This window comes from Chrysemys picta, chromosome 25 (genome assembly GCF_011386835.1).
Source record: "Chrysemys picta bellii isolate R12L10 chromosome 25, ASM1138683v2, whole genome shotgun sequence".
Classification (NCBI taxonomy): Eukaryota; Metazoa; Chordata; order Testudines; family Emydidae; genus Chrysemys; species Chrysemys picta.
In genome coordinates, this window is record NC_088815.1 from 16,162,716 (window position 1) to 16,190,050 (window position 27,335).

A 27,335-nucleotide genomic window follows, 5' to 3' on the forward strand; every position below is an offset into this window, starting at 1 on the left:
TGTTGTCGCTGGCAGAAAGATTCCCTTCCCGCTGCCTGACTGGCACATCTGCATGACAGATGTGGGTGAGCAATTTCGATGTAACCACCAGCAGCATGAATTTATGGCGGACTTTCAGCCTGTGCTGCAGGCTGGAACGGGCCCCCTCCTACCCGGCTGCAAACACTTGCCAGTCACGCCACCGCTCTAGCAGCCTCCCAATCTCTTTGGCCCTCCTGAGCACCGCAGCCACCTCGTTTCCAAACCACTTTCTCCGTGCTCGTTTCGCCAACCCCAGCCCTGCCCTTCTTCCCACCTCTCTCCCCTGGGGTCTTCGCTGGGACGCTCCCACACTGCCTGGGACACTAAAGGAGCAGCTGTAGTTCGTGCAGGTCATCCAGCCCATCTGCCCCCACCTTCCTGCTTCCCTGCAGCACAGACTAGACCCCTGCACTTTGCCCCATCTGCCTGCAACCTGCTCCAGCAATGGGGACGTCAGCACTTCTGAGAGGCAGCTCCCTAGTCTCACTGGCAGCAAAGTCCTAGTCAGCCTCAGTTTTCCTTTGGCCACTGTTTGTTGCGCTCTTGCTCTGGGAACCAGGTTCCTCACCTCACCCCCCGAGATCTAGCTGGGAAGACTCCAGCCCTATCAGCAGCACCTGCCCTTTAATTCCATCCATAAAACAGCCCCTCCCCCAGCTGTCACCCACCAGAAACAGCAAAGCTCCATTTTCTGCTGCTGTACAATATTTAAAAAAGTGAATCTTCACTTGCACTTTGGTGAGCTACCCCCCCAAACAGGAAATGCATAGAACTGCCACTGCAGCTGAGCACCGAGAGGGCTTACCAGGGGCCAGAATACGCACAAATGAGACTCTGATTTGTCCTCAAGGCAGATGCAAGTACGGATCTATGTACAAGCCTTTTAGAGCTCCATCCTCTGACGCATCACTCAGCTCTACCAATACATCCATCAGTGTTGACATATGCTGGGAAAATACTTGGGGACCCTCAATCTAACATGAACTTTGAAGACCCACAACTTGAGATGCTAAGAACATTTCACAGGTGAAGAGTAGCTCCCAACAGAGACAGAGCCCAGATCCCTCGATACCACTTTGAGATTGATATGATCTTAGCGTTATCAGACAAACCTAATAATTCAGAGTCTGCTACATTCACACACATGTATGCACATCTGGACAAAAGGGTCCTCAGCAGACTCCGTATGGAATGGGTGAATGGAAAATGCCTTCAGTCTGCTGGAGTCCAGGAACCCGCTGTTGCCTTCCCTCATTTTCTCTGGTCTAATCCCCTGAGCCTCAATCCCCTGCATTACCTAAGGCCAAGGCAGGCTGACTGGGACTTCCTTTGGAGTCTGTCCAGACTGAGTGTTGTGAGGTGTTCCCCGCTGAATGCACATCGTCAGACCTGCAGCAGGGGCCGAGTACTAGTCAAACGAGTCCCATGCTGGCAATACCCAGCAGCAGCCACCAGGCTGGCACAGAAAGAGTTCAATATGCTGCAGATGGAAACTGACTGAAGCGGCACCAGCAGCATCTCAAACCAGACTGGCCCAAGTTGCTGTCTGCCAACGTAAGGTAATTTCCTACCGTCCCACTCCCATGACTATGGTGTCTTTCTGCCATTCTGGGACCAGACCACCTTCGGGAGGCTTCAGCCCTTAGAGATCTCTACACTTGTCAAGACCCTTGCACTTGCCCTGACGCACCATATGCGTCCCCCTTCTTCTGGGCAGCAGATGTGGTGTCACTAACACACTAGGAATTTTGTCTGTAGGGTAGAAAACCAGATGCACATGAGAAATGGCTGCTTCTCAGACCTGTTTTAGGACAGCATTGAATCTTAAATTGAAATAAAAGTGCCTTCAAGCAGCTAGTTTTTGAGGGTATTTTTATTGCTGGAAGTTGGTTTCAGATCTATTGCCACTCTGAAACCCTTCAGTGGAGAAACATTGCCATCATTGAAAAAAATCAATGGTTTGGTGTGCTCAGATCACAGTTACAATTAACCAAGACGTGCACAATTCAAGAGAATATTAACATTTAACCATTGACTTTACAAATAAAATTAAGGACTACAAAGAAGTTGAATTACTGAATTATTGACAGAGGAACTATTTACAATGTTTACATCCTAAAAGGAAAACAACCGAGACATTCCCCCAACAAAATCGTCAATTTAAATCCCATGTAACCATAAATCATGATTATTCATGAATCATTGCAGCGCAGGGTACCTTTAAACCAGACCTAAGACTAAACAGCATTAAGACAGTTCACAACTCACTGAGCGAGATACAACAGGATTTACTTTCATGAGCATTTACTTTGGGACAAACAGAAGAGGAATTTAAAATAAACCTTCCTAAAGTGCTCCAATTTTTTTCAGTACAAAAATATAAAACACTGATTGGAAACATGGCACAAATGGAATTCGACAAGTAACATGCACACACCATGGATAAAGGGCAGCTAACGATTTCAAAGGTACTGGACTGGCCTTGAAGCGGGGGACAGGCTGTTCTCCTGGTTTCTCAATGAGCAGAGTTGCAGCCATGGCGGAGGTAAAATCTACTGCAAAGGGAGATTTAAAAAATGCTGAGAACTGGGAAGACGACAAAATACTCCTGCATTCTCTTGTGGAGAGGAATCTATGCAACGAACTGGTACGTCACTCACTAGCATTAGCAGAGTCTCAGGTTAATTAGATTCTGCAGGATCAGGTATAAGGATTTTTTTTTTAAATTATTTTTAAACCATATTCCAGTCTAATATGCGACTTTGATTCTAGGTGTTTTGCCATTTGCTTTAACAAGTGCCCTGAATGGACTCAAACAGTCACCTGCATCTGGCTACAGGACTAAAAATGGAGGACAATTTAGAAAGGCGGAATTGCCACCATTTCTCGGAGTTACCCCTGCTTGTCCAGGCACACTGGTAACTGGTATGCAGTGAACAGGCATCTCCAGAAATCAGCAACTCTTCCCCCCACACAGGACACTGATTTCAAAAGTCAACTTGCTGGACCTGCTGCACCTACAATTCACAGCTAGGAAAGTCAGTTGCTAACAAAGCCCTTAAGATAGAGTGTCAGAGTGAGCGCAAACTTGATGAAGATACTGGAATCTAAAGGCATGAAACATGAAGTGACAGCAGTTTGAACTGACAGGAAAAAGGAAGCAGCCTTCGGACTGGATTTTAAAACTGAAGATCAAAGACTACAAGCAACCTTAACATTTCAAAGCCACAATATGAAACACACACATGATCCGTAATGGTAAGGCTGGGACACAAAGCGAAGAACACCCAAGTAGTTCAAAGGTCCCACTATACCTCAGGGCAGTAAAGGACCAAAGGGTGAGTTCAGGCAGGAAGGGCGGCATGGAGCTTCTGATTTGTATCAACAGTATTTAAAAGCAAACATTGGGTAGTGAGCTTCCCCCCTCCCCCCACTTAAAATAAGTAAGTTCTTCACTAAAGATCATTAGGAATACGTCAATTACCCCAGACTTGAACAGCATCTTTAGAATCTAGTCTGCTTCAGGAAAAAAAATTGTTTAAAAACTAGTGCTGGGCGAAATACCCCAAATGAGCTATTTTTTAACAACAACATTTGTCTAGTGAAATTGGAGGAATTTAATGAAATTTCAAGGCCTCTGACTTAGCAAAAATGAACAGGTGATTTTTTTTAATTGCCTTTTCCCCTCAGCTCCACACAAATGATTTATTTTGCATTTTGGAAAGTGAATGTCATATTTTGGTCTGGAGCATTGGACAGTTACAGATTGTGCACACACTATCATTAAGATAGCACCTCATTCGCTAATTCACCGTCACGCCTCTTCAGGCCGGTCACCCTACAGAAAAATTACATCAATGCCTAGCTTGGCACTTAAAGAAACAAACAAACCGGAGTTTGACTCAAGAGACCAAGAGTCAAAGGGGTCCAGTCACCACACCAGATGCATGCACCCTGCACAAATGCTAGCAGCAGTGAGACGTGTGCACTGAGGCAGATGCTAACTCTTAAGGTAGCTCCTTAGTTGTGGATTGAAGGCCCCATCAGGGAAGGAGCCCTAGGGATGCCGCCCAAGAGGCACCACGTCTGCTCACTGGTAGCTGCAATCACTTCCTGGGAACAACACTGATAAAGCAGATGTTTGAAACTCGGGTTATATTATGATGAGATCTCGTTACAGACCTAGCAGTTTCAGGTGTCACTCTTCTACCTCAGAGCATTTATTGCAGGGAGGGGTGAGGATAGCAGCAGCTAAACAAGCTTTGTAGACCCATACACTATTTATCTCCCACAATGTTAGAATGACACAAATCAAATGACGTAATTGTTTCGGAAAATGGGTTTAACACCCCCACCCCACCCCCTGGACTGGGACCACGGACGTAAGCGTAGCTCCTGACACCAGGGGTTCTAAGGGAATGGCCGAAGAGAGTTTCAGCTTGCAGTCCTGCACGCCTGCTGCTTTGATGTACGTTCACATAAGGAAATGTGTCTCTCTCTTTTACACGGGGCTGGAATTGCAGCATCAGCAGATCAAATACAGAAATCAACCCTTACTGGGCAACACACTGGGTCACAACGCCGCAGTATCGTGATGCCAGCACCAGGCAGTCTCTCGATGTGACCGACCAGCTCTCTGCCCCTCGGCTCCATAACAAACTGCACAAGCTCTGCAAGGCTGCAGATCAGCAAGCAGCACTTCAACACCACAGCCAAAGGGGCCTGATTTAGAAACAACTTGTCTCAAAACAAAAAAAATTCAATAGGAGCGTCTAGAGGACACTTCTCTGGAGACAAACCAAACGACTTGGGGCCTGATTCTCTTCTCACTTACACCAGTGTAACTCCACTGACTTTAATGGCATTGCTCCTGATTTGCACCAGAGAGGAGAATTAAGCCAGCAATGTCGAAGGCAGCACCACAGGAGATGGCACTTGCTCAGCACAGCAGGCACAGTGCCACTTGGCTTCCAAATTTGTGTTTTCTCCCTCACTGATCACAGACTTCCAGTATATTTGAGTTTCCCAACTGCAGCTGAGCTTGTTTGGGGCAATAATCCTACTTATACCATTTAGCCACTTTGAAACCAAGACGGTATTCTGCAGCAAATACTTTTGACACTTTGTAAGACCTCCTGGGCTTCCATCATTGAACAGTTGACAATACTTGGGCTGAATTGACGTTAGTGCCATAGAGTATTTTATTTGCAGGTCACACGTGCTCTGCCCGTTCAGAGGGACAGCTCGCGTTCCGCTCAGGCTGGAATAAAGCAGCATATCCCAATGCTTCTGGTTGGGAAATTGTCCTAACTTGTGCTGAAATGATGTTAGCCCGGATTCTGTGCACCCAGTCTCCAGCCATCGGACTTTGGGAAGCATTTCCCAAGCTTCCAAAGGTCGAGAAAGACGTTTCCTTTCCTATGGCATCGTCCCCTCTGAACAATCCCTTTGGGTGCATATCATTGTACGCAGTATATTGGACCAGACACTTCCATGTGCAGGTTACATGTTCATTAGCTGTAGTGCATATTCAAGAACTGAGACACACTGGAGTCCTGTAATACGCTGAATGATTTCCCGAAATGCACATTGCCATTTGAGCAGAACGGTATTAACTTTGTCACCATTCCAAGATTCGCTAAACCCGACCCATCCAATAAGAGGAGATGTCAAAGCAGCTGTAAGATGATTTAGTTAATGGTAAATTATTCTAAATATTCCTTATTCCCTTCATTCCTGACCCAGTGCGGCAGAGCACTCTCGGCAGTAACAGCAGCTTTGTTACGTTCCAGTCCTTAGCGTGATGGCCACTGAGGTGGCAGACAGACAAAGATCCAGGAGACAAGAGGTTAGACAGGACAGTAACCAACTGCATGCTGAACCAGCTCTTTATGGTCAGCATCTTCAGCAGGAAGAAAACCCCAGACTCAAAGTTAATTTTGAACCAACACACTCACAGACATGGAGATGGTTCTCTACTTGATGTGTCTTTAAGGAGCCTTTCCCGAAGAGGGACATCAGACCTAGTGCAAGCGATGGCCAGGGAATGTGCTCTCCTAGCACAATTATTCATTACCACGTTAGAGAGTTTATACATGTCCAACCCTTTGCTGCCACAACTAGGGGGAGTTTTTTGGCCCTTGGATTTTCTGAATGTTAAAGAGGTTTACAGTCCCTCTTACATTGTGCATGTGCAGTGAGCACATGTTCCGCTGAACTCATTAGAAGGTACAAGATGCTATTCCTTTCATGTGAGTGGCTAGCTCTCCTCTGTCACGCTGGTTGTGAGAAGACTGGCTTGCGGTCTGGCTAGTTATTAAAACAAAATGAATAATCCATTACACTGATCACTGCTCTGTAAAGACAGAATTAAACTTCTCAGCCATTTGAGGGCCTATTGTTAAAACTTCTACATAAAAAAATCTGAGCGGCCCAACATTAACTAAAACTGACTTGCTTTACAAGGTAAAAGATCTACCAAGAGCTACTGCGAATTCACCAAAGAGAGCAAATTACAGTAGATGGCAACATTTGAACAGGCTTTGAATTTATACACCTAAGCCATATAAAATCAATACTTTCTCACGCTTGGAAAAGTGTGTTACTATGGTGAACTCATTTTGAGCTGTCAGTAGAGAAGCCAACCAAGCAACACTGAAATCCTGTTCCACTGGATCAGTGGTGGAAGGACATCCACAATGCTGAGCTTCCATTCTTTGGAACGGCATGGCACAAGGACCTCCTTGAACAGGAAACGCTTAGAAAAAAATGACATCTTCCTTGCAGGTATCGTCTTCAGCATTTATCAGGGCTGGCGGAGAGGCCACCAAGGTGTGGACGTGAACACTGTTGGACTTGGATGGATTGACTGCTTCGGGCTGGCTGTCAGCTGGGCTGTAAATCTCTAGGGGAGAAAGAGGGAGAGGAAAGACTCACCAGAGTGCACAAGAATGTCTCAGCACAGAGAGGCTGCTCACTGCTCGCTGGCAAGACTTACCTGGCTGGAACGCAATGCTCTGGCTGTTCGGGAGGACCGGGCTCGCTGACCGTCTGTTCTTCAGTGCACCCTCATCTTTCCCAACAAGTTTAGGTGTAAGCAGTTGTTTCAGGTCAACAGATGCTGAAAAGAAAAGTTGCTTTACACATCAATCTTGGTAACATTTTGCCAACTCCACTGTTTCAAGCCTGGGTTCAGACACCTATACCCACTACCCCCTCCTCACACATTCAAAGGGGCTGTACTAATAAACTTACTTTACTTCTTCAACTGCTCAGACCATGAGCATTCACCCTCCCTCTCCCCCACCCCGCAGCTTCTATTTAGTTACACACAGACATCCCAACTCCCAAGTGCCCCCCCAAGGACAATTGAAGATTTTAATCTATTTTTATGATGGTCTGGTATAGTCAAGAAACACCTTTGGCACAGACACGCAGAACCAAAATGGCTCTTGCCACTCTCCCGACTACAAAGGTCACCATGAATCTACCCGTGCTCCTTATCTGCAATGCAGCTGCAGCAGTGAGGAAACACAGCTGCTCTGATGGGCTAGTTTGCCAATATTTTTATTCCAAAAGTAAAAGCAATCAATGGGAATTGAATCATTCCAGTCCCAAAGGCCTCCACATCCCAATGCCCATCCCTTACCTAGCATCCTACAAGCTAAATTAGACACACAGTTCTAAACTATATGGCACTGGTGCAGAAAGTCTTGCTACATTTTATTCTCAGATCTAACATCCCATTAGTGCTGATGAGAATAGAACCCAATAGGTTGGGTTTCACACCTTGCTCATAAGCTGATGAAAAACTACTAAGTACATTTCCACTGTACACATCACTATGTAAAAGCCAGGGTGGATTTAATTTAAGGGTGAGGGTTAGGTTAACCCTAGGTTTAACCCTAACTCAAATTGATTTAAATCAATCAGGAAGACTCGATTTAATCATGGATTTCTACATAAAAATGTATTCTTGTTGGTTGTTATAGCCTTAATACATATTCTTCACAGGTGGAGGAACATAATTAAAATATTCCCAAACTGGGTCCCTTTTACAGCCTGCTGCCATTATAGGTTTTCCCTTCTAGTGAGAGAATGGTATGGTAGATCTCAAATCAATGAAGGCTACAGTCAGAAAGACCTCCAGACTTCTGGAATATGCTGCTCAAACAGTTTCACTTTTGTTTCTACTGCCTGTCCCTCCCTTCTCACATTTATCTCCAGACTTCTCCTTTTCCAGATCTCTTCCCCCAGCAATCTTCTATTCATTGAACTTTTTGAAACTTTGCACTTTTAGAGAGAGGTAAGGGACTGACTGTGTACACAAATCTGTAAAGGGACAATAGGGTTGAGGTCTGTTATTTCTCATCTCTTTATATTTATTTGTAAATAAACAAACATTTTTGCTGTTAACAAGCATGTTATCTCCGGAGACACAAATCCAGTTTGAGAATTGCAAAACTAAGCATCTCTGATGGTATCTTCTAGACTGAGCACTGAGTCCCATTGGGTAGATAGAAAGATTAACCTAAATAATCTCTACAGAAGCCCCTGGAACCCCATAAGATTGGGTCCCTAATCCATGAACTATTGGAATTTATGTGCAAAACTTTTCTTAAACATTACATGAATATATTGTCTCATACTATAGAAGCAGAATTTATAATCCCTATTCCATGAGATATCTTTGAGCTATAATGTATCTATCTTTAGATAGGTTTTTCCCTGAAAAAGCATTTTATCCAAAAAATCTGATTTAAATAATTTTTTAAATAATTTTTTTGATTTAAAAAAAAAAAAGAATTGATTTTTATCCACCTTGGTAAAAGCAATTTAAAAAGATCAAGCTGGGGAATTGTACCACTACAGCTTTGTTTTCTCTGTTGCCACCACTTGGTTCAGTGGTGAGGGGATACGAGGTTACAGGTATGTGCTGGAAATAAGCCAATTCATTTTATGAAAATACAGTTAAGTTTAAACACCAGTACTATAGGAGAGCATGGGTGGAAGATGCCTCCACAATGCACCGGGAGAAGCCTGACACTATCCACGCTACATAAACATGGACCTGTTGGATGTGTAAACTTGCCAGGACAATCTGGCATGAACTAAAAAGCTATTTATATAAAACTCAAAACTAAAGGCTGTTCCATGCAGCTGGAAATAAAGTGCTTTCAAGTGGCTGGAAAACTGTGGTTTTTGCACTGTCTGTCATTGTCAAAGGCCACTATTTTAGTACCCAGCTCTTAGAAGCAGAAATTACACCATGGCATTGTGACTGCATTTATAATCCTTTCTATTTCTGACAGAATTCGCTCTTTTTAGCTCTGCAATACATTCAGCACCCTTGTTCTGGCCTGGAGATTCATGTTTACAGTGTGAGAAACATTGGCAGATTACTGCATTTCAGATTCCAGGGGAGAAGACGGCTAGGTATTAGAACCAGCAGCTTTGTACTAGGAAGTGCACATCTTCCCCTTTGGGATTTTCAGAACGACCTTTGCAAGTGAGAAATCTTCCTGGACAAGCCATTGCCCGCAGGGAGGTGGGGGAAAGCCAGTTCTCTCTCATGCCGGGGTACCCAACAACGGCGAGGAGGAGAGGCCCAGAATATTCCATACACCACCATGAGGATAAGAGACACGCTCGGCAGTCACAAAACAAGCTAGGATTTGGGGTGAGATTCACTCAGAGTTGTTTAAATGTGTGTGCGCCCAAAGCAGAGTTGGATGCTCTATTTGCGACCCCCTCCCCCGATTTCCACATTCAGTGTTACAGCAGCCGAGGACAGGGTCAGGGAGACATAGGATTAAATCAGCCTTAAGTTCCATGCTGGGTTACTTAGGACATTCAATTTTCAGCTACATTTCCACCCCAAGCAGGGTCCTAGTGCTTTTTGTGGGTTATGAATTCCTGTAGGGGTTGTTTGGCTGGATGGAGATGGCCAGATTTGCTCCATATGGTGTTGTGTGCATCGGTGATGTCAGCAGAGCTCAGAGATGTGCTTAGTGCACTCACCTGAGCTGTCTGTCCTGTGCGATGCTTTGCTCTTCCCCCCCTTTTCTTTGCTTCCTTTTGTGAAGGTGGCAAGCTTGGTGGGGATTTGCTGCTGAACTGCAGCCGGTTTCTGTATCTGGTTGGTTGCACTCAGCAGGTGGATTGGCACTTCGTTCTTCATTGCAAGAACCGGACGATTCTCCAATATGGCACTGTCCCTGCGAACCAGCTCTGGCCGCTCCACATAATCCATTCCCAAGACACTAGCCCTCCCAGAGGGCTTCAAGTGTGGCACAGACCCTTCTAGCCCTTCTCCATTGAAACTGACGGAATGGTTCAGCATTTGACTCTAAATGAGAGAAGAATTGTGTTACATGAAGCTGATACCTCACATCCCCCAAGGACTGAGAAGGGGAGGAAACAAAAGACACACACCTTCCTGTGGCCAACACCGGGACCTCCCTTATGCTACCGCACAAAAGAAGGGGCAAGAAAAACTCAGTCTGCATAAATCTTGGCAAACTAAACAAAATATCTTGGCAGCTTCGGACCTTGCTTAATATCATCCCTAGCAGAGGGCTTCGAAAAGGACCGCTGGTTGACAACAAAGTGCAAATAGGGCAGGAAGTTTAAAAAAAAAAAAAAAAAGCAAGCAAACAAGCCCGACAGATGAGGCTGTGGGCCAGCAAGTGGGGCAGTGACATGAGATCAGAGATCTGCACTAAGAATGGGGAAGTACAGCACACACCTGTGTTACAATCAGGCTAAGAACCTCACCTACGCCCACAGACATCCAGCAGGCAGGCGTGCTCTGGGCTCAGATAGGCATTTAAAACAAAATGGAGTTTTAAGGCTTTAAGAAGTGTCTGGGCTGAGCTACTATCACCTGCAACTCTGCCTGGGGTATCCAGGCCTGTTGTACTTCTACACAGCAAGGGAGCTTGGGCACCTATTTTACAGCCCTGTCATTTCAACGCTGCCTGTTGTGGCTGGAGTCCTCCCCCTGGAGCGGGGCTGAACCAGTGGAGCTGGGGGCAGTCAGAGGCAGAAGGTCACAATTTGGAGGGGGAGCATGTTTTTAGAATTTAAAAGCACAGAATTCAGGAAAATGACAGAATGTCACCACTAAACCCCTCTAGTGTAATCATCTCCATGGCAGAGTTCAGTGCCTTCGTTTAACAAATCCTATTGCAGCCATAGGACCAAATGCAATTTCCTCAACTTCTATCACATGTTCCGCAGAACGCTTGGGCAAGTTGCCAGGCTGAATCACAACAAGACCATCTACCCCACTGCCTTGTCTCCCAGAGTGGCCAGTACCTGCTTCTTCAGAGGAAGGTGCAATGACAAACCCTGCAAGAGACAGCTGTGTCCCCAGGGAAAGTTACGTGGTTAAGATGTAGCAACTGCTGTAAAGAAGCGAGACTTCCGTTCAGAAGTCTATGTGAAGGTGGCAGTTAGAAATCAAGCTTCCAGCTTCAAGAGAACTCAGTCCTTCCTCAGTATACATCTGTTAGTCTTAAAGGTGCCACAGGACTCTGTTGCTTTTTACAGATCCAGACTAACACGGCTACCCCTCTGATGCTCAGTCCTTACCTGTCCCATTTCTGGGGAGAACACGCCCGACACCGTATTCTGTTTTTTCAGCTTCTTTAGCTGCTCCACACGCTCTCTCTCTTTCTCAACTGCTCTCTGCGCTTCCCGTAGCCTCTCCAGGTCATGCTGATAGGCCTCTCGTTGTCTCTCCAGCTCCTCCCTCTCCTGGTTCAAGCGATCCTTCAGCTGCCGAGTCTCCTCTTCTCGCTCCTGCAACCGTGCCTCTATACTTTCAAACTCCCTCTGCTGCCGGTCCCTCTCCCGTTCCCAACGCTGCTGTTCCACCTTCAGCTGGTTCTGAAGCTTCTGTACATTGGCCAGTTCTTCTCTCTGCTTCTCAAAGTTGCGCTGCTTTTCCTGCTCTAGCAGCAGGTTCCCACGCGTGGACTGCAGCCGATACTGCTTCTCCCGATCGATGATGGTGGCTCGCTGGATTTCAATGTAGCTGTCCTGCTGTGATATCACTGCCTGGAAAAAACAACACAACTCAGTCATAAGACACATGGGCTTGAAAAATACAGGAGAAGCGAGGTCAGAGACTGCATTGTCTACCAGTGTATAAATCTCAGAAGGTAAAGAGACCTATTAGGTTACCCAATCCATTCCCCTTAGCACGAGAGGGCTAAATTCCCACTTGGAACCTGTGGTTGCCATTAACTTGGTACAACATGTGACCGTGAGCCAAAAAAACTAACTTGCATCATTCAAAATGATCCATCTTTTGAACCTAATTATCAGTCTGTATCTGACGGGATTATATATACACGTCCACATAGACGTGGTGTGTGTATTCTAGAGGGTCATCGTGGGAAGTACGGTGTATCTCAGCAGTAAGGAAACCAAACGGAGCTCAGAGAGGTTGAAAGAAGGGAGCGAAGGATTCCATCCTATAAAGGCAAAGGGGGCTAGGCTGCCTCTGCAATACTGGGGATAGCATTGGTTACTCTGGCACCCAAGTCTGAGACAAACCCTGCAGCCTCCGCAGGACCTCGGTCGTTTCCAGTGCTGTACTAAACGACCATCACTACCTACATTTCAGCAGACTGATTAGTTCAGCTTTAAACAGATCTCTTGGATAGCAGCATTTTACCTGAAGGCTGAGGAGCAACTGGGACAGCCTCTGTATCCGTTGGACAAGCTGAGGAAAGAAAAAGGCATTATATTCCGGGGAGGTTATGGTGGCAACATTCAGTACTAATCTGTTGTCCAGCTAGAGTATCAGTGCCCACTAACACCACGCTGGGATTCTGGGCAGCAATCCTCCTGTTAGGCTTTCCTCAGTTTAAGGACTTGATGCTGGTTTCCTCCAACACACCTGCATGGAGCTATGACTCACACGCAGCTGCTCGAGCCATCTCTCAGAGACTCAGTTTCACCTTAGTGGACTGAGAGTGAATGGGAAGTAGTTAGCTCACTATACCTAAAACCCATCTTCATTTTCAGATTGGATTTTACTCTCTGCATTGATTATATCCAAGTAACTAACTGCAAGGTCCAGGTTGTTGACAAGTTTCTGAGTCTATGAACATTAAAATGCTATATTTTCTTTTGTATACTATGGAGCCAAACGTCACTCCTCCTTACACGGTCTTAAAGCACAAACATAGCATATTCTAGTACCTCAGATTCCAGGAGGGGCTGAAAACTGCTGTTGTAATCCAGTCTCATTACATCACTCTGGAAAAAGACAAGCAACAGATGTCCTAGAGCATACTGTAGATAAGAGCACAGAGCTCTTCTCAGCGTCAGTGCACACAGGCTGCTTTGTCGTCACGCTCTCAACTTTACAATGGGAGCAGGCATATTCAGATGGAAATTTTACAACCACCATTTCAATAGAGAACATTTGATTAGCCCTATTTCAGTTGGGCAGTGTCAGACCCATTTAAAGCACTGCAAGCGTTTGCAGACCTAGAAGACCATATTCCTTCAATACAAGTAAATAGTAAAGTACCATAGAGAAATAGTCCAATAATAATTTATTTCTTAAGTATCAAAAGAGAATGTTCTTGTTTTTTAAAAATTCATTTTGAAATGGATGACTAATGCTGATAAGAATCCAATTTAAAGCAATGAGTCACATTAGGTTCTATTCTATGAAACTCCCCAAATCATTTTAGTGCTAAGAACATTAATTGGAAGAAAAAATGAAGCACAGGGAGTGGGACCATTACAACACACATCTCCTGATACGTCACAGTGTGGCATTACCTAGATGGCCTTAATTAAAGGCAACTTCCCCAAGGGCTCTCACACTGAGGAGGGACGTGGGAATTATTTTAGTCAAATTCCAGGTTGAAATAGATGCACAATCATTAAAAACTACATGTAAACAGTACATAATGCACAAGCACTACAAATGTAAAAGTTGCCAAAGTAAGTACATGCCGATTCTTGCACTTCAAATGTAAAACTACAAACCACGAGTTCAACCTTAAAGAACAGTAGTCTTAATGGAGCCAACTTATTTAACACGAGGTAGGACTCTGCCAAGGAGCTGACATTAGCAGCTTTTGGGACTTCTGGTTTTCAGTGACTTATTCTCTGACTCCACCATGTTTGTCTCGGACTACCAGGATATGCATTTACAAGGGGGAGTGAAGACTAACGTACTGTGGGAGGTCCTTCTTCTGCATCAAGAGGAAGATCTTGGAGCTGCACATCTGAACTTATTGCAGGGCCTCTCCGGTCCCTCAGCCTCTGGTCATTACCACAGACCTTCTTCTTAAAACTACCATCTGAAAAAGAAAGTAACCCAGTCAACACACACCAATCTGTGCAACACTGGGTACTTTCTATTAGGAAAAAGATGTAAAAATTGAAACAATTTAATGGGCAAAAGCAGAACAACTCTGGGGTTGGAAGTTTGTATAGTTTTGCAATTTGTTGATTTACTCAATCACCATCAAGATCATCGATCGGACACTCAGAAACGTGCATAAGCCACCAACAATGGAATGGCCGCATCAGGATTACCAACACCAAGCCATCTTACCATCCACGTTGGCAATTTCAACAGCCATCATAGCCTATGGGGCTAGTACCAGAACGACTGTGCTGGAGAACAGCTGACATCCTGGGCTTTCACCGAAAAGATCAGTAAGGTGACCAGAATGCCAGCTCCTCTCACTAACACACTGGGTCTGCAGTCCTGCACTGGATCCCCAAAGGCCCCACAGTCTTACTTTTGTTTGGCACTGTGATGGTGCTGTCATATCCCCCAAAGGTCTCCGCTCTCCTGGGTAGCCCCAACCCACAGCTGTCTTCAGACCGACCGGTCCCGTTGGCTAAGTGTGTGAAGATCAGGTTCTGGAGATTCTCAACTAGGGAAGAGGAGCACAGGTCATTTTAAGGAGTCATGTCCATACAATGAGGCATTGGCACCATGCTATTATGTTACGTATACAACCATTCAAAACTCTGACATGCATCTAGAGATCAGACTGAGCCTCTTTGCAGCACAGACGTATTTTCCCTTACCTCATACTCTGAAACCGAAAGATGCATGTAAAGATGAGGCCTCATCTTCAAATGGGGACTCAGGTCATTAGGCCAGTCTGGATGGACTTTCAGAAGGCTAAATCAAGGACTCTTCACACATCAGTCACCAATTAAGTTGATGTTTGTTATCTGTGCTCATGCCATCCTTGCTCTCACAGGCAGCCCAACCTCCCTTCATTTGGGACCCTTGCACAGTATTTCAGTGCACGCTGGCATGCTGTCGGGGCACTCAGTAGCCACATATCTGAACAGACTCATGTCTACGCTCCATAATTTGATCTAACTTTTAAAAAATATTGTTGTAACTTGTAGGGAATGTCCACATCACCCATTTCACAGGAGGGCTCTGAGAATGTAGAGTCTGAATAGCACTACCCAAGTACTAACTTTTTAGATACCATTAAACCCCATAGCCTCTCTCTCTTTATATATAGGACCTATATTATCTGCAGCTGTATCTCTCTACCTACACACACAAACACACGTTCCTGTTTTGCACTTACTTTCTGTCACTGCAGATTTCAGGATCACCTCTCCTTGCAGATTCTCTGAGGTCTCCCCCCTGAAGAGGAGTTTGAATCGGGCTCCTTGGGAAAGATCTTCAAACCCATTCATTTCAGACATTTCTAGATAAATCTGTTGTTTCTCATTTAGATTTTGCAAAATCAGATCATCTTTCATGCTCAGACGGTCTAGGGGAAAAACAAACTAATTTAAACCCTACAAAGCTGTTTGTAAAATCAGTATCAGAAACATAATGCTAATTCCAGAAGATCATATTGATTTATTTTGTATTTCTTCTGTTTGTTTGAAGCTCTTACTATCATAAATGGCCAGAAAGAGCCAAATGGCAGAAAAGGAAGCAGATAAAAATGGCCAGACTGGGTCACACCAACGGTCCATCAAGCCCAGTATCCTATCTCTGACAGTAGCCAGTGCCAGACGCTTCAGAGAAAATGAACAGAACAGAGCAATTAGTGAGTGATCCATCCCATTGCCCAGTCCTAGCTTCCGGCAGTCAGAAGTTTAGGGACTCTCAGAGCATGGGTTTGCATCCCTGACCATCTTGGTCCCTATCCTCGCTGAATTTATCTAATTCTTTTTTGAACCCGGTTGTACTTTTGGCCTTCACAACATCCCTAGGCAATGAGTTCCACAGGTATGTTATATGAAGAAGTACTTCCGTACATAGGCACTGACTTCCCCTGTCCCCGGTGGGTGCTCAACCCCCCCCACCACCCCTTCCCGTCCCTGCATAGCCCACACCCCACCCCCATTCCACCCCTTCCCCAAAGTCCCCACCCCACCCTGCCTTTTCCCACCCCAGCCCTGCCCCCTTCCCCCAAGTCCCTGCCCTGCCCCTTCTCCACCTCCTCCCCTGAGCGCTCCGAGTCCCTGCTCCCGGAAAACTCTGGGAGGGAAGGGGAGGAGCAGGGACACAGCACGCTGCAGGGGCAGGGGGGGAGAAGGAGGCGAGGAGGGGGGAGCTTGGCTGCCGGCGGGTGCAGAGCACCCGCTAATTTTTCCCCGTGGGTGCTCCAGCCCTGGAGCACCCATGGAGTCAGCGCCTATGCTTCCTTATGTTAGTTTAAAACAGCTGCCTATTAATTTCATTGGGTGACTGCTGGTTCTTGTGTTATGGGAAGGAGTAAATTACACTTCTCAATTCACTTTCTCCACACCAGTCATGATTTTATAGACCTCTATCATATCCCCCCCCCACACACTTTGTCATCTCTTTTCTAAGCTGAAAAGTCCTAGTCTTTTTAATCTCGCCTCATATGGAAGTTGTTCCATACCCCTCATCATTTTTCTCACATCTCAACAAAAAGTGAGAGGGATTTTTTAGATGTGTTATTTAACAGCAGGAAAAGCCCAATTTACCTGCAATCCTACAATGGTAGTTTGCCTGAAATTATCACAGGATGGGATCACATTCTTAGTCATTAAGTGTCCCCCAAGAATAAGAGGGTCATGAAGAGTTAGTGATACTAAGAAGTTGTTCACTGGATGCTTGCATAAACCATTACCTTGAAATTCTTTTATTTTAGCAACTCGTGCTTCAGCCAGTCTCCTTTCTTCTTCAGGCTCACTGAATGTTCCTTCCTCTTCATCAGGGCAGCTATAAAACGAGGCAAGGCAGGAGGAGATTGATTTGATCTATGCATAGATAACCTACTGAAAGCCTTGGCCCAAATCCTGCATCCTTGCTTGGGAGGTGCTTTATCCTGCAGCCTGTTTGTATCTCGCATCCAGAACGCTACTGTTATGTCAGGTAGTGGGCAAACACGCTTCCTAGGGAGGCTCAATCTTCTGACCAGGTCAAGTTACTGACAAAGTTACTTACAAAGAGCATGAAATACAACAGCAAAAACAGAAAACTAAAAGATAGTAAAATCTATCTGGCCTCCTGAGAGAAGCCACACTGACATGACTAGTATATACCTTAGCAAGGATGTGAAATGGAGCATGAGGGACCAGGTTAGTCAAATTTATCTTTACCCCACAAGCAGAACTTTCAGCTGTGCTGAGAAATCAAACACACAATCAGGAAATCAAACCCTCCAACTTTCAGTCATAATTTACCTTTCCACAGCTCTGCGAATGTGCGCCATCCAAGAATTTCTCTCTTCTTTGGAGCTGGTGTGAATTTCATACATCTCTGGTCCTTTTAATGAGGCACTAATTAAGAACATTGCTTTCTCCTCGTTAGCTACCTCTCTTACAATTAGCTTTTGCAATGAAATAACTGGTGGCTTAGAGTCCTGCAGAACAGAAATATAAGTTGATGTGTTAAGTTTTGCTGAAGCACTAGATCACACAGCATCTTTAGGGTTAGGGTTTCTTGTCTGTCTGTGACCAAAGAAGACAAACTGCAACGGTGCAGTTCTATTGCTGGGGCCATTTTATATTGCACCCGTGCATGGCACAGAACAGATGAGTCTCAAGGACCTACATTCTAAAAACATGAGACTTGCGAGTTGTGAATTTTGGCTCTTCAGAGTTCCCCAGGAGGGAGGGCAGCATGAACTAGTTTGGACTTTGCTTCTTTTGGCAGTAATAAAAACAGAACAGGGAAAAAACCAACATCACTGGACATGAATATAAAAATGAAAGGAGAGAACAGCAGGAAGCAATGGTGGTGCCAAGTTGGCAGGTTAGCTCATAGGACAGGGCTAGAGAGTCACCTTCAGGTTTAGGAAACTGAAACCAGATCCAAAAGGTAAAACCCTTCTTATAGAACATATTAACAGCAACTCTCGGTGATAAACGGTTTCCAAAAGGGTTATATCTGTAACTAGTGTCCCTAGCTACACTTTGTATTTCAGCCAATGTACATCACTTAGATAACCCAGCACTAGGGGAGAAAGGAGTGATTTTGCAGGCTGCTGAACATGCTCCATTTCCACTGCATAAATCCTGAGGGGAAGCAGAGGGGATTCCTGAAACTGTGACATCAAGAAAACTAAGTTTTGCCAACTGTCCTCGGGCTCCCATGCAAGCTGTGTGCTGGGGTCACTAGGACAATGCAGGAGAGCCGGGTAGATCGATTCACTCCCTTCCCTTAATTTATCTAGGGGGGATTAATATTTAGCTTATTTTAAACAGATCCCATACATATAAAGGTGCCAAGAACAGATCAATCCATGACTATGGACAGAATATTCCCCCGGGCAAGGTACCCTCCACTAGGGATTAGAGATTTGGGGTGGTGACGAGAGGTTGCATGCTCTTTAGCATTCTAACACACGATATCTAGGTTCTTCTGTAGCAGGAGTTCAGCTAGTGAAGTAGATTTGCAAATACAGTAACAGCCCCATAGAACACAAAGGCTGCAAGCCACACAGAGGGGCGGAGGAGGAAAGTCAAACATTTCTCATGACAACTATCCAAGTGCTCCAGCTGTAGTTTTGCAGGTATTACATTTGGGTTTAACATTCAACCTGAATGAGTATGTTTTGGGAAACAGACCAGAAGCAAATACTCCACTCTACTCCAGTGCTATAAAAGTCAAACTGTGTGTGTGTTGTCATGAATGGATGAATATGATGTAAAAGCCCCGGTGCAGCAACTTTACAATTAGACACCCCAATTCAAGAAAAATACCTCTACCCAGAAATCATAGGAATATGCTTAAAATTTTAAGTACTTGCTTAAATCCCATTGAAGTCAAGTGATACGTTTGCCAGGGAAATTCAGCCCCAGTCTTGATATGTTGAAAAATATCAGGACAAAGTAAATAATGATTTAAAATAAAAAAAAAACCCTTTCAAAATTGTAATTAGTAAATCCTGTTACAGTCACAACTGAACTTTGGTCAGTTCCAAATGTACACGTCTGTCCTTCACTAACAAACTGCCCTAAGAACCACTAGGAAAGGCCCTGAAAAACAAGTGAATCCACCAGTGCTCCGAATTGCTGCAGTAATTACATATGGGTTAGTGCTCATTACGTTTACATAAGAAAATCTCAGTTGCCAGCAGTTCGGAGGCTACCCTAGTCACAGGTTACCATTTCCCCAGATGACATGGCAGGGTTTTTTCCTTCATCAAGCCTCAAATTAACACACTGAAGGAGAGCTGAGCAGCAGTCTCCCCCTTCTCTAAAGGTCTGTTTATCGGGGCCTTTCAAAGCAGGGTTCTAGCACACTTCCTCATATGCTGCCAGCATACACAACCCAGGACAGAACTCAGCAATACGGGGAGCAGTGAAAAGAACACAGAACAGTGCTCAATGCCACAGAAAGTGAGAGAGTTTGCTTGGGTTAGTAGTTCCGTACCAAGAAAAGTTCTGGGGCTGAACCAGGTTTTGCTTATGTGACCCCAAGATACCTGGTTTGTTTTCTAATCCTATTTTTCTTTCAGATATTTTCTCTTTTTGATTCTTCTAAGTGGGTGCTCCTGCAGCTCACAAGGCGACGTTAGTTTAGAACAAACTCCGCTCTCATTACTCTTCTGTTTCTAGTATGTACAATGACACGTGCACTTCCAGTGCTGACAGATTCCCAGCCCACAGAGACGGAGTCTCCATATTAGCTGGTATATGGGTCTGAATTCTATAGACCAGTCAGGCATGTTTGTGCAGTCCCCCAGCACAATGAGGCCTCGATCTCAATGGGGGAGCTTGATCACTACCATAATATACATATTTAATATGAATACCACTACCAACATTCTTCTTTTACGTCACTGTCACTTTCATGAATATTGTGACTGAATATGAATATTTTAATGAAGCAGAAAAATACATACCACAGATGCAAAAGTATATTTTTGGTCCTTTTCTTGCAACAGCAAAAGTACATCAGTTAACAGGACAGCCAGAATATCTACCAAGGCAAGAGGAGAAAAATGAAATGGTTTTAAAGCCAAAAGACTTGATGCAGACAAGCAACCACTTGAGTGAACAATACAGTGTAAATGTCAAACAGTGCAGATGTTTTACAGAGAATGTTCTGGTACCAGAAGCCTTTCAGTACTATTCTACATTGTGATGAGCCACTTTGTGATGCAGCCTACCTGGATGGATTATAATCAAAGCCCTGTGTACTCCGTACCAAGTTAGACCTCAATTATGTGGCAAGGACTCTCATTTTCTGCAGCTTCATTTTAAATAAACAACAAATGGATGCTTTTACTAAAATGAATATAGGCAGTAAAGTAGCCCTTGTGTTATTTATTTTATATTGGTCATAAGAAAGGCCTACTGGCTCAGACCAACGGTCCATCTAGCCCAGTATCCTGTCTCTGACAGTTGTCAGTGCCAGATGCTTCAGCAGGAATGAACAAAACAGGGCAATTATCAAGTGATACGGTCGTCCAGTCCTAGCTTCTGGCAGTTGGAGGGCCAAGGATATCAAGAGCAGGGTTGCGTCCCTGACCATCTTGACTAATAGCCATTGATGGACCTGTCCACCATGAATTTATCTAATTCTTTTTTTAACCCAGTTATAACTTTTGGCCTTCACAACATCCCCTACCAACAAGTTCCACACGTTGACTGTGCATTGTGGAAAGAAAGACTTCCTTCTTTGTTTTAAACCTGCTGCCTATTAACGTAAGAACTAGGGTTACATGATGAAATTATGTGAAGGGGGTAAACACACTTCCTTATTCACTTTCTCCACACCATTCATGATTTTATTGACCTCTGTCATATCCTCCCTTAGTCATCTCTTTTCTAAGCTGAACAGTCCCAGTCTTTTTAATCTCTCCTCACATGGAAGATGTTCCATACCCCTAATTATTTTCATTGCCCTTCTGTGTACCTTTTCCAATTCTAATATAGTTTTTTTGAGATGGGATGACCATAACTGCACGTAGTATTCAAGGTGTGGGTGGACCATGGATTTATATAGTGGCATTATGATAGTTCTGTCTATTTATCACTTTCCTAATGGTTCCTAACACTGTTAGCTTTTTTGACTGCTGCTGCACATTGAGCGAATGTTTTCAGGGACCCAGCCACGAGGACTTCACAATCTCTTGAGTGGTATCAGCTAATTTAGACCCCATCATTTTGTACATATAGTTGGGATTCCTTACTTTTCACTTAACATTGAATTTCATCTGCCATTTTCTTGTCCAGCCATCCAGCTTTATGAAATCCCTTTGTAAATCTTCACCGTTAACTCTGGACGTTACTATCCAAGTAATTTTGTATTGTCTACAAATTTTGCCACTTAAGTTCATCATATTCACAAATTATCTGGAAAAAGGCATGAACACCACAGGTCCCTGTACAGATCCTTGGTGGACCCCACCTTTTACCTCTCTCCATTGTGAAAACTCACCATTTATTCCTACCCCTTGTTTCCAATCTTCCAAAGCCCAAGTACACTACATTGACTGGATCACCCTTGTCCACATGCTTCTTGACCCCTTCAGAGAATTCTAATAGATTGCTGAGGCATGATTTCCCTTTACAAAAGTGGTGTTCGCTCTTCCCCCATGTTCATCTCTGGGTCTGATAATTCTGTTCTTTACTATAGTTTCAACCAATTTGCTTGGTACTGAAGTCAGACTTACTGGCTTGTAATTGCCAGGATCGCCTCTGGAGCCTTGTTTAAAAATTGGTGTCATATTAGCTATCCGCCTGTCATCTGGTACAGAGACTGATTTAACCAATAGGTTAAATACCACAGTTAGTAGTTCTGCAGTTTCATATCTGAGTTTCTTCAAAACTCTTGGGTGAATACCATCTGGTCCTGGTGACTTATTCCTGCTGAATTGAGCAATTAGTTCCAAAACTTCCTCTACTGACATCTCAAGCTGGGACAGTTCCTTAGGGTAGGTCTACACTTTGCTTACCGCCGGACCTGGAGGTAAGCAATCAATCTTCTGGGATCGATTTATCGCGTCTTGTCTTGACGCGATAAATCGATCCCGGAAGTGCTCGCCGTCGATGCCGGTACTCCAGCTCGGCGAGAGGAGTACACGGCATCGACGGGGGAGCCTGCCTGCTGTGTCTGGACCTGCGGTAAGTTCGAACTAAGGTACTTTGAATTCAGCTACATTATTAACGTAGCTGAATTTGCATACCTGAGTTCGAAATGGGGGGTTAGTGTGGACCAGGCCTCAGATCTGTCACCTAAAAAGAATGCTCAGGTATGGGGATTTTCCTATACCCTCTGCACTGGTACGATATGAAGGATTCATTTAGCTTCTCTGCAGCACTATTGTCTTCCTTGAGTGCTCCTTTAGCACCTCCATCGTCCAGTGGCCCCACTGACTGTTTGGCAGACATTCTCCTTCTGATGTACTTTGAAAAAATTTTGCTAATAGTTAGTGTGTCCTTAGTTACTCTTCAAATTCTTTCTTGGCCTACCTTATTACGCTTTTATACTCGACTTGCCAGAGTTTATGCTCCTTTCTACTGTCCTCTCTAGGATTTGACTTCCAATTTTAAAAGGATGCCTTTTTGCCTCTAACTGCCTCTTTTACTCTGCTGTTTACCCATAGTGGCATTTTTTTGTTCTCTTACTTTTTGTTTGGGGGCAGGGGATGGGTGGGTAAGATGTTTAGTTTGAGCCTCCATTATGGGGTTTTCAAGTAGCCTCCATGCAGTTTGCAGGCAGTTTGTCTTTATTACTGTTTAACCTCATTTATGTGTAGTTCCCCTTTTTTTAAAATTAAATGCAGCCATGGTGGGTTTCTTTGGCATTTTTTCCCCTACAAGGATGTTAAATTTATTTACATTATGGTCACTATTATCGAGCGGTTCAACTATATTCACCTCTTGTACCAGATCCTGTGATCCACTTAGGACTAAAAAGCAAAACCACTTAACTGTCATGGGTCAAGTCAGAGGCTGACTAGCAGGGGCTTTTGTCCCTAAGAAGGCATGTTAGGCAGTTTGGGATCCTGGGATAAGATCAGCAGGTTTCTGTTAAAGTGATCAGTAGTGAAGTAATTAAGAATATTGACATTTAACTGTAATTAGCTGGGGTTGAGATTTAAAACCTATTGAGAGGAATGGAGTAGATCACCCCACAGAGCCATTGTTACTGCATTGCTTAAAAACATGACCTGAGTGTAAGGGTCATTTCTACCACAACAATCTTTGTAAATAAGGAAAGCTTAGATTCTGGAGCAGGTTCTGCAACCAGGTGGATTCCAAAGCAAATTCTTTGGCAACATCAAATACATAGGGCATTGATCATACTTATTGCTCTCAGATACTAGTGATAGGCACTGCCTATATCAGAAGATCAGATATAGATTAGACACCTATCTGCAGCTCCATGTAGTTATTTCTAATGCATTATGATTATGGACCTCCATCCCAAAGAAAAGCTTAGGTTTAAAGAAGCAAAAATTTTAAGGTAAGTGGAAAAAGTGGAAATACTTGCTAACTATTCACAACTATTCTAAACACTGTTCAACAGGCCTTTCATATGGTCAGCATTGCAATATCAGGTACATTATTCCTTTAAATTTGCAATGGTCACATACACAGCCCGATCAAATGCACTTTTTGCAGGAATACAAAAGGAACACATTAAAATATTTGCAGAGTTCTGAAGATGAAAAGTTCTCCTGAGGCACAGGTTAACACATAAACCCAATCGGCTCAAGAGGGAACATGCCTCTGTCCCAGAGCAAAATCTTATGGAACTGTGTGAAATCCACAGGCACCAGATACCTCTGGCTACATGAGATGAGCCGATGAGGCTCTCCCCTTGTACTCTTCAGCAAACAAGTGGTTAACATGTTCAGCTTATGGAAGCCATTTTGATTTTCTGACCAGTCAGTCAGTTGGTGGAAGGAAGGTGTCATGAGGTTGACATGACAATTTTTCAAAGTGTGAACCGGAGCTCGCACAAGATAATGTCTTTTCACAGGAGTCTAAGAAGGTTTGACTCAACACCTTGTCATCTATCTAAAGATCTCCCATTTGAATTGGGCAGATTATAAGCAAACTGCATAAGGAACTTATCGTGTACCATTACAGAGTTGCTTATTTGACAAGTCAGGAATAGAACAAGTGCTATTTCCTCCAGGACCCTATGAAACTAGCAGGTTATCATCATCATCTGACTTTCTACTCAATCCATCAGTAACAAACAAATGGAAATCTTGTTTTCCAGTTGTGTTTTTCCCCCTTTTCAGCTCTTTTATTTACCTTTGAGCCTCCCTGATGCGGCTTTCCAGAACAGCATCCCATCCAGCAGGAGCTGCCGCTGCCCCATGTCATTCTTCCGGAAGAGCAGCCCATTCTTGAATTTCCCTGATGATTTCAGCTCCATTTTGTACATAATCTCTCTAAGACGCTGCCTCTTCTCACACTCATTTACCTTGGCATCTACATGAGTGATCATGTCCTTAATTAAACTGAGTGCCTGGGACAGATCTTCATAATCCTTAGTGCCAGCTATAAAGAGGCAGAGTGTTGGTTAGTCTGACTTTGCTACAGAAATTAAGGAAATAATTCATAAAATGAAAGTTATTTAGATTTCCAGGACACACAATGCCCCTTCTAAACAAATCCCAAACATCACCTAATGTGACAGGCTCTGTGCTTAGGAGTTCAAAGTGTTTCTTTGTAGCATAAAGTCCGAAAAAAGCCAAAGCATCAAATTCTGATCAAACTAAGAGGCTAAAACACCAAGATTTCTTGTCTTTAGAGTTAAATCTAATGCTGCCCCTGAGCCTGTGATTTTTGTGGCTCAATAACAACCCTTCAACTGATAAAGGAGTGAAGCGGCAGAGCCTAAAGGGAGTCCCAGACAACCCTCCATGTTTAGAAGAGGGTGGTGCAAAGGAAGACAGCCAGGGCAGGGGGGGCAGGTATTACAGGGCACCCCATATACCTTCTGTATTCTGAATAATACGCTCCACCAGCACTGGGTACTTCGTAATGCGTTGAGTGACTAGGAGGATGCATTCCTGGACACCAAGTCTCCTCACAATAGGAGAGTTACCTATTTTCTAGGGAGCAAAAAACAAAAAACGAGCAAGTGGTTAGACAACTCTACGTGGCATAAACTGCATGTTGTGATACAACCTGCATTTGAGATAGCCCTCCGTCTCCTCCCCACCCCCAATTACACATTCCTTACCTCTTGACATTTCTCTTTTATGCAACAAGATCTCCATTGACTACATGACACTGTGGCTATTCTTGCACCACAGCCCCATTAGTGTCAATCACAAACTAGCAATAGGCACCTCTTGCACCCAGCAAACCAAAGTTGTTATTTTGACTTGCATCACAGGAAAAATTTGGTTTTAAATGTTATTTACAGCTAGTGCAACACAGACCTGGACCAAAGCAGAGCAAAATCCAACTTCAAATTGTTGGATTTCCCATTTAACGATGGATTTTCTTTTTTCTTTTATAATATGCCCACTTTTAAAACATATATTTATAAACATCTTCTAATCAGGTTCAACAATATAATTGAACTGAATTACACTTGCTACTGAATGATGTATAGGTGTCTCCTTTACCAGGGTTTCTGGAGTTTAATGCTAATAAGTACAGATCCACTTATGAATGAAAGCATCAGAACCCCAACGGTCAGTACGATTCCAGGTACTCTGGGATTCTGGCAGCATAATGGATTACAGATTCATGGATCCTCTCTTCGCAGGAAACAGAATGCACTGCACTTTTAAACTCATTATTTAAATTCTTGACAGTAATGAATTGTCCCCTTTAAAAGACACCACCTAAGAAGATCTAGAATTTAGAACAATAGTGGGAAATACTCAGAATTACTGACCTCTAGGATTTAGAAAATTTCATCCATCTGGACCGTGCAATGTTCCTCTAAGATTCAGGTGAACTCCTTACAAACTGGCTATAGTTAAATGTTTCCATATAGCAGCTTCTTTTGTTCTACCTATGTTAGGCTGCACATTCCAGTGCACAAGAGACTGACATGCCCTGGAGCCAGTCTCTTGATTCTGGAGATATGTCATAGTGGGCAAAACTAGAACAATAGTACCTAGTTCTTATACAGCGCTTTTTATGGTAGATCTCAAAGAATGATTATCCCCATTTTAGAGATGAGGAAACTGAGGCACAGACAGGTGAAGCAACTTGCCTAAGGTCACATAACAAGCCAGTGGCAGAGCCAGGAATAGAACCTAGGTCTCCTGAGACCCAGTCCAGTGCTCTATCCACCAGGCCTCTCTAGAGCGGTAGTTCTCTTGGTGGCCTTTGTTACACGCAAACTGCTCATGGTTCATCTGTAACACAGAGAGAAGGAACCAGCCAAGTAACAAGCTCACACTCCTTTCAGCTTTAAGACTGGTTCAAAACCAAACCCAAGAAATCAGAGATATTTTGCTCTTTGGAAATGGGACAGACTGGGTCACTGGCTGGGTTTTTTACCTTTATTAAGTTTTGGAACTTCTTGCTGCTCTGCAGCAGGTCCTTATAGTGACTGACGGCTTCATTGTGACCACAACAGAACATACTGTATTTTTCTTTCATTCTCTCTCCACTTTCGCCTGAAAACTAATTGGAAACATGAGGAAGGACATTAAATTAGCCAGTTTAAAATGCAGCCAGTTACTCCTAGAGAGCTTGGCTAGTATAACACTCTTGGGTTTAATTAGGCTTTGTGCTGATTGGCTTTTGGGGTCAAATTTCTTTGCTATTCCAGCTTCTTCTCCTGCACCAGAAATAGGAGAGATTGAGCAAAGTGGAGTGGCTCAGACACAGCGATGTACCCAAATATTCACTTACTCCTGGCAGAAAGACAACAA

The 27,335-nt window shown here is 44.0% G+C and overlaps 1 protein-coding gene across 7 annotated transcripts in view; it reads right to left on the minus strand.

Annotated features, from left to right (window-relative positions):
- Positions 1 to 1,876: 1,876 nt before the first annotated feature.
- Positions 1,877 to 27,335, minus strand: part of ARHGEF18 (Rho/Rac guanine nucleotide exchange factor 18) — an 85,743-nt gene continuing 60,284 nt past the window's right edge. For all 7 annotated transcript variants that reach the window (XM_008171589.3, XM_065578289.1, XM_005279019.3 and 4 more), the window contains 15 exons: positions 26,959 to 27,084; positions 25,430 to 25,547; positions 24,742 to 24,990; positions 20,370 to 20,446; positions 17,704 to 17,882; positions 17,148 to 17,239; positions 15,621 to 15,809; positions 14,802 to 14,939; positions 14,230 to 14,354; positions 13,237 to 13,293; positions 12,707 to 12,754; positions 11,617 to 12,084; positions 10,042 to 10,369; positions 7,019 to 7,141; positions 1,877 to 6,925 (listed from right to left, as the gene is read on the minus strand). In XM_008171589.3, coding sequence (XP_008169811.3) covers positions 6,780 to 6,925; positions 7,019 to 7,141; positions 10,042 to 10,369; positions 11,617 to 12,084; positions 12,707 to 12,754; positions 13,237 to 13,293; positions 14,230 to 14,354; positions 14,802 to 14,939; positions 15,621 to 15,809; positions 17,148 to 17,239; positions 17,704 to 17,882; positions 20,370 to 20,446; positions 24,742 to 24,990; positions 25,430 to 25,547; positions 26,959 to 27,084 — 2,463 coding nt within the window. In that variant the 3' untranslated portion in view covers positions 1,877 to 6,779. The remainder of the gene's footprint in view (positions 6,926 to 7,018; positions 7,142 to 10,041; positions 10,370 to 11,616; positions 12,085 to 12,706; positions 12,755 to 13,236; positions 13,294 to 14,229; positions 14,355 to 14,801; positions 14,940 to 15,620; positions 15,810 to 17,147; positions 17,240 to 17,703; positions 17,883 to 20,369; positions 20,447 to 24,741; positions 24,991 to 25,429; positions 25,548 to 26,958; positions 27,085 to 27,335) is intronic.